The sequence below is a fragment of the Cebus imitator genome, unplaced genomic scaffold, assembly GCF_001604975.1.
Source record: "Cebus imitator isolate Cc_AM_T3 unplaced genomic scaffold, Cebus_imitator-1.0 Scaffold110, whole genome shotgun sequence".
Taxonomy (NCBI): domain Eukaryota; kingdom Metazoa; phylum Chordata; class Mammalia; order Primates; family Cebidae; genus Cebus; species Cebus imitator.
This window is the reverse complement of record NW_016107425.1, coordinates 1,828,450-1,840,173: the sequence shown is the minus strand read 5'-3', so window position 1 is coordinate 1,840,173 and position 11,724 is coordinate 1,828,450. Positions and strand designations below refer to the sequence as shown.

The 11,724-nt window shown below is 38.9% G+C and overlaps 1 protein-coding gene and 1 non-coding gene across 6 annotated transcripts in view; both read left to right on the top strand.

Annotated features, from left to right (window-relative positions):
* The window catches only part of SLC25A12 (solute carrier family 25 member 12), a 229,436-nt gene that overhangs the window by 152,879 nt on the left and 64,833 nt on the right, over window positions 1-11,724 (top strand). For 4 of the 5 annotated variants that reach the window (XM_017538208.2, XM_037741895.1, XM_017538209.2 and 1 more), the window contains exon 4: window positions 1,075-1,190. In XM_017538208.2, the coding sequence (XP_017393697.1) occupies window positions 1,075-1,190 (116 nt within the window). Of the gene's footprint in view, window positions 1-1,074; window positions 1,191-8,545; window positions 8,650-11,724 lie in introns of all 5 variants that reach the window. The other variant, XM_017538210.2, reaches the window with a different exon arrangement.
* Window positions 382-489, top strand: LOC119472641. The gene has a single exon (XR_005201798.1). It is a non-coding gene; the product is annotated as a U6 spliceosomal RNA (small nuclear RNA).

The following is an 11,724-nucleotide window of genomic DNA, read 5'->3' as shown; positions in this document are numbered from 1 at the left end:
TTCAGGCAATTCTCCTGCCTCAGCCTCCTGAGTAGCTGGGATTACAGGCACGTGCCACCATGCCCAGCTAATTTTTTGTATTTTTAGTAGAGATGAAGCTTCACCGTGTTGACCAGGATGGTCTCGATCTCTTGACCTCGTGATCCACCCGCCTCGGCCTCCCAAAGTGCTGGGATTACAGGCTTGAGCCACCACGCCCGGCCCAAAACATTGATTTCTTCATATCATCCAGCATTTGCATTATGTCGGTATTTCCATTTCCCTGATTGTCTTATAAATTTAAAAACTTTTTTTTTGCTTTGTTTAAATTGGAATCCAAATAAGGACGTATATTGTGATTAATTTTTATATCTCTTAGGTCTTTTAAGATTGAGATTTCCTGTGCTTGCTTCAGCAGCACATACACTAAAGTTGGAATAATACAGAGAAGATTAGCATGGCCCCTTAAGAAAAAAAGAATCCTCTTCATAGCATCTTTAAAATTTATTTTTCTGCAACTGTGGAATGTTTCTTCTGTCGTTTTCTACAGTCTGCATTTATGTGGTGGTGGTGAACATGTTCCTTTGTCCGTTGTATTTTCTATAAATTAATTATTAGATCTAGAGCAGTGGTTCTCCACAGGTGTGATTTTGCTTTCCGGAGGGATGTTGGCAATGTCTGGAGACATTTTTGCTGGTCACGACTAGGGGATGCTATTGGCATCTAGTGGGTGGAGGCCAGGGATGCTGCTAAAGGAAAGAATTATCCAACTTAAAATGTCAACAGTGCGGAGGTTGAGAAACTCTGATCCAAAGACTTGATCAAATTCAGGCTTAATTATATTTTACCTGGTTCTCTCTCTCTTCATGAAGTTAGGAGCTATTGATTATTGCCCAGTTTAATTTGCTAGGGGCTTACAAAAGGGTAATATTCTAATTATCCCTTTCTTCCTTATCTGAAGTACCTCTATAAAAAGAAACTACCCTTTATCAATTATTTGGTTACCTTTGTCTACAGTTCATATAATAAAGGCAGATTAAATGCCTGATGCTTTCCCTTTCTTCACCAGCCAATGACATTTATATTTTATTTCAGGTTGATCTCCTATCAAGAGTTTTTGGCATTTGAATCTGTTTTATGTGCTCCAGATTCCATGTTCATAGTGGCTTTCCAGTTGTTTGACAAGAGTGGAAATGGAGAGGTGACATTTGGTAAGGGAAAAAGAAGATTGTAAGTGATAAGTAAAGTTAGTGATGCTGGTCCAATCTTCAATTGCTAAATCTAGTAACTAAAAGATTACTGCTTATTTAGGACCTGATCCATAATTGAATGTCCTAAAAGGATGTATGCAGGTAAAGATGGCTTTATTTTCTTCAAAGCATTAAACGGTTGACAAAGACGAAGAAATGTAGGAATGCTGTTGCTTTAGCTCATTGAGTCACTGACACTTTTACATTCCTAAAATAGGTGGTGTAAGATTTTTCTTGTTCTGGTCCAGCCTGGGCAAAATTCCTTATGAGGTAGACTGTGAACAATGTGAAACAATTTTCTCATTCTTTAAGTGACTTTTGGATAGGGAGTTCAGAGCTTCTCTGTAGCATCCTTGGAAAATTGCTACTATGCCATTGTAACACCAAGAATGGAACTGAAGGAGGATATCAAGGCAAACTTTGTTAGTGTTCTCTGAACCTGAATTCTAGATTTCATTTTAGGAAATAAGGCTAGAATATTAAAATTGCCATCTCAGTTGGATGTAGAAATTGATTTAAATCCTCTAGTAGATGCATAATCTAACACATTGTTGATGTTTTACAAGGATATATACCAGGATTTTTATTTGTAACCATATATTAAAGACACTTATTTACAGAAATTAGTCTATGTTTAGTAAAAGTACTGGCTAATTTTTCCTGCAACATTTTTTTCAGTAAAAAACGTGTAGTATATTTTCAAGGACCTTGAACACCGCCCCCACCTTTTAAAAATATTTGAATTGTTTTTACTGAGGCAAAAAACACACAACATAAAATTTACCATCTTAACCATTTTAAATGTACAGTTTATTAGTGTTAAGTATATTAATATTGTTGTGAAATAGATCTCCAGAAATTTTTCATCTTGCAAAATTAAACTTAAGCCCCTTTTATAGTGTGAATTGGCATGGATATTTATAGAAAAACCCTTGAAAATCAGGCTTTCCCTGAGCTATGGCATTAAACACTTATTCACTGTGGTGTTTGAGTTCTAAAATAGATGTCCTTTAGTTAACCTCAAAGGAAGAAGTATCCCTGGAATGGTCAAAGTGGTGAGAAAGTACAGGTAATCAGAAGGACCAGCAGTGCCTTGACCATAACCTTGGTAGGCACATTTTCTAGCTTGGCATTGATTGTTTCCTTCCTTCTGCCCATTGACTTAATTATCTTCTGTATAAGAGTATGAGAAGACGTTCCAAAAAATGCTATGCAGAGTGTTTTTTGTTGTTGTTAAAATGGAGTCTTGCTCTGTCGCCTAGGCTGGAGTGCAGTGGCGTGATCTTGGCCTACTGCAACCTCTGCCTCCCACGTTCAAGTGAGTCTCCTGCCTCAGCCTCCCAAGTAGCTGGGATTACAGGCACATGCCACTACACCTGCTAATTTTTATATTCTTAGTAGAGATGGGGTTTCACCATGTTGGCCAGGCTGGTCTTGAACTCTTGACCTCATGGTCCTCCTGCCTCGGCCTCCCAAACTGCTGTGCAGAGTTCTTTAGAAGTTTGCATATAAATCTTGGCATCCTCCTCCTTTGGAGCAAGCTTCGAACATTTTGCCTCCTGAAGAATGTTAACTTTCCTCAGAGACACCTAGATTCTGTAGTTAAAGCACAAAACCTCCATCATCTCATTCACATTAACCATGTACTGCTAGTAATGCTGCATTTTCTAGTTTCATTAGTTTCACACATGCTCATGTATATCACAAATGTGATGCAGAAATGCTTGGGAAGTCACTGGATACAGATGTCTGAGTTAGTGACAGTGCCCTGTGCTTATATCCTGTGTGCACTAAGAATTAGATCTCACAACCAAATTCTAATTTATGTTCTCTCTCTACCTTGATATCCTGGTTCTTTGTGTCTCCTCCATTTAATTACTCTCCGCAGTTTCTATTATATAAAATTAGTCACTCAAGTCACGTCATCCAACAGACTGTCAAGACTAACTTAACAGTAAAGACACATGCCATTGTTGACAAGTAGATTAAAATGAGTGTAGGAAGTAGCTACATTTATATATACCTTATTCGGTGGCTCATGCTTGTAATCCCAGCACTTTGGGAGGCTGAGGTGGGCGGATCACTTGAGGTCAGGAGTTCGAGACCAGCTTGACCAATATGGTGAAACCCCATCTTTAAAATATATATACACACACACACACACACACACACACACACACACACACACACACACATATATACCTCTTATTTAATGTAAACGAAAGCTTGTAGTTATTTGATCTCAATTTTAGATTTTTTTTTTTTTTTTTTTTTTTGGAGACGGAGTCTCACTCTGTCACCTAGATTGGAGTGCAATGGCACGATCTCGGCTGACTGCAACCTCTGCCTCTTGGGTTCAGGTGATTCTTCTGGTTCAGCCTTCCTGGTAGCTGGGATTACAGGCACCCATCACCACGGCCAGCTAATTTTTTAATTTTTAGTAGGGATTTTGCCATGTTGGCCAGGCTGGCCGGTCTCGAACTCCTGACCTCAGGTGATCGGCTCACCTCGGCCTCCCAAAGTGCTGAGATAACAGGCATGCGCCATCATGCCCAGCCAACTTTAGCTTTTTATAGGTCTTCTGTTATTCTTTCAGACTATGATTTATGATGAGTTAGAATTTTAAGAAATATAATTAGGATTAAACACAAATCAGTTTTAATTTTTACAGGACCTGGTATAAACTAAAGAACATATAAGCCCTCTAGAATCTTGCTTTCATTCTTTTGCTCCATAATCTAGAGAAAGGAATATTATTATGGAATAAGAAAAAGATAAAGCCAGATGCAGTCATGCATATCTGTAGTCCCAGCTCCTTGGGAGGCTGAGGTGGGAGGATCTTTTGAGCCCCAAGTTTGAGGTCAGCTTGCACAACATAGTGAAACCTTGTCTTTAAAATAAAAAAATATATATTTTTAAAGTTGTACGCTGTTTCTGTTGTGGGTTCCCTGGCTAGCTGGTTGACACTCTTGATGGTGCTTACCTATTTCCTAAGGACTTTGACCATTTCACCTTCTGTCCCTGCCTTCCTAGTTTTAAGGATCCATTTTCAGACAAATTTCCTTAACTAGGATGAAAGAAATAATAAAAGACAGTTTAATTTCATATTTTTAAGAAGACAAATGTTGAAACTGCTGTAGCAAATGCCATTTAACAAGATTTCTAGGGCCTGCTTATTTTGAGCCATATTCAAGACAATAGAATTTCTGCATAAGGAAATAATTAACTTGAAGTTTATTTTTATAGGATTTTGGATCTCAGGTGAAGGTCAGTTTTCATGTTTGTACCCACTTAATAAAATGAATTGTGCTTATATACTTATAGGCACATGTTTAGGTAAAAGTAAATTTTAGATCCATTCTAAATAAATCCTTTTCACCAAATGGCATTCTGTTTTTTAGTTTGGAGCTAGTTATAGTTTTCTCTTGTGCACATGAGAGAAAGTTGGAAGGCAATACCAGATGCAACGTGTAACAAAGTGGACAAAACCTGTTATGCCATCAGCATCTCTTGTAGACTATGATGATAATGTTATCTGTGTACTTGTATATATTGTTCTCATCTATGCTTTTGTCTTTTTAGATACGATTTTTATACACATCAAATTTATACTTAAACTGTGTGTATCTTCGCAAGTATTATATAAGCAGTGATATTGAACATTTACTTGAGTGCTTATATGAGGTTTTTTTTTTGTTGTTAAAGATGCCTCCGCTCTTGGGGAGAGGACTTAGATTGAGGCCTTGGAAATCCGTTTCAGAATGTGAAACCTCAGGAAAGGGTTCTGGAGTTTTTTTAAAGAGTGAATAAAATATTAGTTCATTGTTTCCTCTTTGATATTTCTGTAATAAAACTTCTAATGCATGCTGTGGATGATTACTTAATGGCTTGTATATCTGTTACTGCCAGGTGGCATGAGCCTTGTAGAGGCCATTGCATGACTGGTATGTGCTAGATACAGTGTAAGTTTGCCTTGGTCTCACTACTGTCCACAAGTATACTGGAGATCCTATTCAGTAGTATTGGATTGAGGTAACCTAGATAAGCAGTTACACTACATTGTGTTGTCAGTAGCTGCCATACATTTAAAATCTAGGTTAAAAAACAAAGAAGCTAGGTGCAGTGGCTCACATCTGTAATCCCAGGAGTTTGGAATGCCAAGGTGGGTAGATCGCTGAGCCCAGGAGTTCAATAACAGTATGGGTGACATGGTGAAACCCTGTTCCTACGAAGAAATACAAAAATTAGCTGGGCATGGTAGTGCATTGCTGTAGTCCCAGCTACTCAGGAGGCTGAGGCAGGAGGATTGCTTGAGCCTAGGAGATGGAGGGTACAATGAGTTGAGATGGTGCCATTGTGCTTCAACCTGGGTAACCGTAGTGAAACCCTGTCTCTAAAAAAAAATGGCCTTAATCAAGATTTAATCTCTTTTTTTTTTTCTTTTAAGAACAACAAACTGTTATCTATTAACTAATAAAATGGGTATGAAGCATGTTATATGTTCTGAGTTCTCTATTAACATCAACATTGTGTTCCAAATTTGGTGTTTGCCTAGGAATGGAGACTCTTCAAAGTAAACTTTTTCAAGGACATCCTCGCCCTCTGACTGAAGAAACCTCAAAAAGCAGGGATTCTGGCTGGGCGCAGTGGCTGACGCCTGTAATCCCAGCATTTTGGGAGGCTGAGGTGGGCAGATCACGAGGTCAGGAATTCAAGACCAGCCTGGCCAAGGTGGTGAAACCCTGTCTCTACTGAAAATTAAAAATTACCCGGGCATGGTGGTGCATGCCTGTAATCCCAGCTTCTCGGGAGGCTGAGGCGGGAGAATCACTTGAACCCGGGAGGCAGAGGCTGCAGTGAGCCAAGATTGTGCCACTGCACTCTAGCCTGGTGACAGAGCAAGACTCCATCTCAAAANAAAAAAAAAAAAAAAAAAAGAAAAGCAGGGATTAAAAAAAAATGTAGTACTATGCTTGACCATTAATGTGTATAGCAAATAAAAATGTGTTCCATTTGTGCCTCTGAAATAGGCTCTTTTCCCTGGAGAGAATAAATTGGGTGGTTTAGACAAAACTACTGCTGTTATTTAAATAGTCAGGAGATGGAAGTATAGTTATGAAAAATGTACACTTTCTCACTGGAAACAAAGCTATAGACATGAAATTATATGAAATTCTGTGGTGGCTGGGCACAGTGGCTCATGTCTGTAATCCTAGCACTTTGGGAGGCCAAGGCGGGAGGATCACCTGAGGTCAGGAGTTCAAGACCAGGCTGGCCAGGCTGGGCAAGGTGACTCACACTTGTAAGCCCAGCAGTTTTGGAGACTGAGGCGGGCAGATCACAAGGTCAGTAGTTCAAGACCAGCCTGGCCAATATGGTGAAACCCCCATCTCTACTAAAAATACAAAAAAATTAACTGGGCATGGTGGCACATGCCTGTAATCCCAGTTACGAGAGGCTGAGGCAGGGGAATTGCTTGAACCCGGGAGGTGGAGGTTGCAGTGAGCCATGATTGCGCCACTGCGCTCCAGCCTGGGTGACAGAGTGAGACTCAGTCTCAATTAAAAAAACAAATAAATAAAGATCACCCTGTCCAACATGGTGAAACCCCATCTCTGGCAAAAATACAAAATACAGCATGGTGGCATGTGCCTGTAACCCCAGCTACTTTGGAGGCTAAGGCAGGAGAATTGCTTGAACCCAGGAGACAGAGGTTTCAGTCCATCAAGATCATACCACTGCATTCCAGCCTGGGTGACAGAGCGAGAACTCTGTCTCAAAAAAAAAGGAATTCTATGGCAACCAGGCATAGTGGCTCATGCCTGTAATCCTAGTACTTTGGGAGGCCGAGGCAGGAGGATCACTCGAGGCCAGGAGTTCAAGACCATGCTGGACAACATGGTGAAACCCTGTTTTTACTAAAATACAGAAAAGGTAGCCAGTTATGGTGGTGTGTGCCTGTAACCCCAGTTGCTTGGGAGGCTGAGGCGGGATAATCTCTTGAAACCGGGAGGTAGAGGTTGCAGTGAGCCAAGATCACACCACTGACTTCAGCCTGCATGACAAAGCAAGACTCTCATAAAAAGAAATGAAAATTCTATAATAATAAATACCTAGTTTAATTTGGTAAGACGTAGAGCTTCACCTGGGTATTCAAATTAAATCAGGAAGAATTTTTTATATTTTTTTCTTTGTATTGCTTTCAGATATTGCAGATGATTTTTTTTGTTTTTGTTTTTGTACTCAAGGCTACTAGAGTAGCTTAAGAGTTCAGGGTTAAAAAAAGGATGGAATGTTATTAGTTTTTATGCTATTTGATGATAGACTGTTGAAGCGTCTAGTTTCAATAATGATAGTCTTTATTTATGTAAGTATGTATATATGTATGTATTTTGAGACAGGATCTTGCTGTGTCACCCAGGCTAGAGTGCAGTAGTGCAGTCTCTGCCCACTGCAACCTCCACCTCCCAGGTTCAAGTGATCCTCCTGTCTCAGCTTTCCGAGTAGGTGAGACTATAGATATGTGCCACTATACCGACTAATTTTTTGTTTTTTTAGTAGAGACAGGGTTTCACCATGTTGGCCAGGCTGGTCTCAAACTCCTGACCTTAGGTGATCCACCTGCCTCGGACTCCCAAAGGGCTGGGATTACAGGCGTGAGCCACCACGCCCAACCAATAGATAGTCTTTAAATGTGAACTCATCTCTCCTGAGAAATGGACTTTCACATATATTTGACAGCAGGACTACTGTATTGAAAGTACAGTAGTCCCTTCTAGAGGTAGGTAAAGGGCTGATAGAAATACTTTCAGAGAAACAGGAGGTCATTCAGGAAACTAATGATCACCTGAGAGTAGAACCCAGAAGTCCGGGACTGAGTCTACATGCCGTGTTGGTTGGGACTTCCTCTACAAGTTCCTGTTGTTGGTCTTTTTGTTGTTGTTGTTGTTGTTGTTTGTTTTCCTTTGTTTTCTTTTTTGGCCTCCCAGTTGTTCCTCTTCTTTCCCCCCAATTTTTCCTTCACTGAAAAACTCTTCACTTCTACAAGTCTCACCATTGTTTTTGTTCAGTTATATGCAAGGATATTCACCGTTAATGGTGGGAGTCCTAAATGCCTCTCTGACTTCACTTTAAGTACTATGCAGGTGAAACTCAGCTATTGAGGAACTTTTCCCTCTGATAATAAGAATGTTTGGTCTCAAGCCTATAAGTTGGACATAGTGGCTCCTGCTGGGCTGGAATCCTTGGAATAAGGATGTCATTGGGCTGATGGTAGGTGGGCTGTGTCACAGGGCTGATGGCTTGTATACCTACAGGAGGAGTTCTCTGGCCACACCGTTGGTACAGCAGCTCCTTCCAGGCTCATTCATGGAACAGGCATGGTGGCAGTCTTGGAGAAGAGTGCCAGCCCCGGTCAGAGGTAATTTTGTACTGCAGAAAGGTGAACAAGACCAGTAGGAAGTGCCCATAAGAACCAGGGGAGGGATGAGGGTGGATGAGATGGGGAGACACAGTATGGGCTGCTGGGGAAATTAAAACCTCTGTTAAGACATATTTACATAATATATATGCTTCAATGTGTATTTCATCTAGTCTAATCATCATAAGTGACTGATACAGCCAAACTGACTAATGTTACACATCTGTGAACATTTTTTACTTAATCACAGTTGTCACCATTACGTGCTTTCCTGACAAATCACTGTGCTCCTCTCCTTTGAGCAAAGAGAACATAATGACAGGCTACTTTTGTATCTGGCCCTAGTTCCCCTTTCAATGAAAGTATAAAGCATCCTTTTCATAAGCCCATGCTCTGCAGGAAGTGAAAAAGTTGTCTATTGTTTTCTATATGTCAGAAAACGAATGGATTCCTGTTTCTCTTAGCTATGCCAACCTAGTATAAAATACTAGATCGTGATTTTGCTGCCAATAAGATGTGACTGTCATGTCCCTTTCTTCCAGGCCAGAACTATGCCACAGAAATAGCATTCTTAAACATGGCAAAAAAGATCCTTGTTTGCCACTGGAAAGACGGGATTCTCTCTGGGTTTGGGTGGAACTTGCTGTGCAGTTTCAGTTAGATATATTTGGTATATTTGAGACTATTGGTGTTCCCTTTCATGTCATATAGGACCTGATAAAACTGGATAACATAAAAAAGCCAGCTGTTTGAGTTATTCCCTCACACTAGTATCAGCTCTCCAGTTCTGGAGCTTTTATATAATTTTATAAGCACATTCTGGTAAAAGTAAAGTGACAATTTATGAATTGCACCTAAAACTATACTACTAAGTATTTCTGTGTGTCTGAATCAGCCTCAGTCAATTGGCAGTAAAAACAGTAACAACAGAAGAGAAGTAGAATACATCTCCAGAAGTGCCAACATAGGTTTGTGATCTTATTAGTTCTAATAATTATAGTAGTCTATGATGTTTTTAAAAAACGCTAAAAGTATCAGGGTCAATAAACCACAGCATATAATAATGATCATAACAAAACCATAAACAAAGCCATCAAGTGGTCACTTTGGGAGAAGCAGAAAATGTCCAAATTCTCATGGAAATGACACTTATGTATTTGGGGAGATCACTATGACTACTTTACACCATCATTTAAATTGTTTCAGAGACATTCTAAGATCTTATTTAGAGATGGCTAAGAAGTTTATGAAATAGGATATCTAGTTAAAGTTTTTATTAGAGATATTTTCCAGATGTAAATTATACATTATAAATTTAGTTCATAAATATCCTTTTTGTGATAGTAGAATTTTTTTTTTTTTTTTTTTGAGATGGAATCTTGCTCTGTTGCCCAGGCTGAAGTGCAGTGGCATGATCTCGGCTCACTGCAATCTCTGCCTCCCTCCTGCCTCAGCCTTCTGAGTAGATGGGGCTACAGATGTGTGCCAACATGCCTGGCTGATTTTTATATTTTTAGTAAAGACAGGGTTTCACATGGGGGCCAGGTTGGTTTCAAACTCGCGAGCTCGTGATCCACCTGGCATGGCCTCCCAAGTGCTGGATTACAGGTATGAGCCACTGTCCCTGGCCAAAATTTTTTAATAGATAATTAAATTTTCTTAGCTTAAATGCTTTTGCATTTTGGACTTTATTTTATATAGTTTCACATTTGAGATTCTGATATTTGCTGATTATATAAAAGGGATTCAATTTCATTCTATCATATAGAAGTTAGGTAGCATATATACATTTATTATCAAATAATTGTATTTTAACTTGAAATAACCTTTAAAAGGTTACCATGAAATAACTATTCCCTTTAATAATCATAATGTGGCTGGGCGCGGTGGCTCAAGCCTGTAATCCCAGCACTTTGGGAGGCCGAGGCGGGTGGATCACGAGGTCAAGAGATCGAGACCATCCTGGTCAACATGGTGAAACCCCGTCTCTACTAAAACTACAAAAAATTAGCTGGGCGTGGTGGTGCATGCCTGTAGTCCCAGCTACTCAGGAGGCTGAGGCAGGAGGCGGAGATTGCGGTGAGCCGAGATCGTGCCATTGCACTCCAGCCTGGCTAACAAGAGCAAAACTCCATCTCCAAAAAATAAAAAAAAATAAAAATAATCATAATGTTACTTAATTAAATATAGTAATTTGTTATTCTAATTTGCTTTCCATTAATTTTAACTTTTTTTAACATGAAGGCAAAACAGTTCTTTTTGTTAGACCTTAAAAATAAGAAATTAATTAATTTGGGACTAGAAACAGCTAATTAATTAAACTAGAAAGATCCTAAAAATCTGTCATGATCGGCTACAATATTTGTAGCCCTATATATTGCTGCTACCTTTATTATTTTAATTGTTTTATAAGCATAAACATATTTTACAACTTGGAAGTTTCACATAGATTTAAGGATCATCTTTTGTGTTGATTAGAAACCAGGATCTCACAAATTGCTATTGGGTTAATGCTTTACTTTAAAAATTTTTATTTATGTAAGGTGAAAATAACTTGACCTATTTGAACACTCTGAAGTATTTGTCACTACTTAGGCAAGAAATGAATCCTGCATTCCTTTTGAAAGAAAAGATGAGAATCCCATCTCTTCAGTGACATGCAATGCCTTCTTCCAGCTTTGCTGATTGCTATAATCTATTCAGAGCTGTTATATTGAGTCTAAACTGGTAGAACGTCCAGTTCAGAATTTTTACATTCCCCTATCCAAGTAGTAATGCATTTATTAAGAAAAAGCATACATATATAAAACTAAAGGGAATCCATTAAACCATTTACAATATGAGATCAGTATCTTATTTAAAGAATTTGCAGAAATTAGAGAAAATAGCATAGTTGGAGATTATAAAACCTTAAACTGTATTTACTAATTCTCTAGTATAACTGATAGCTATTGATAGCAAAACCTTTCACTAATAAAATTGGCTTAAATTTGAAAATCATTTTGTTCTTAAGACATCAGTAAAACAGGCTTCCTGCTTTCTTAACTTTGTTCATGACTTTTTTTTTTTTTTTTT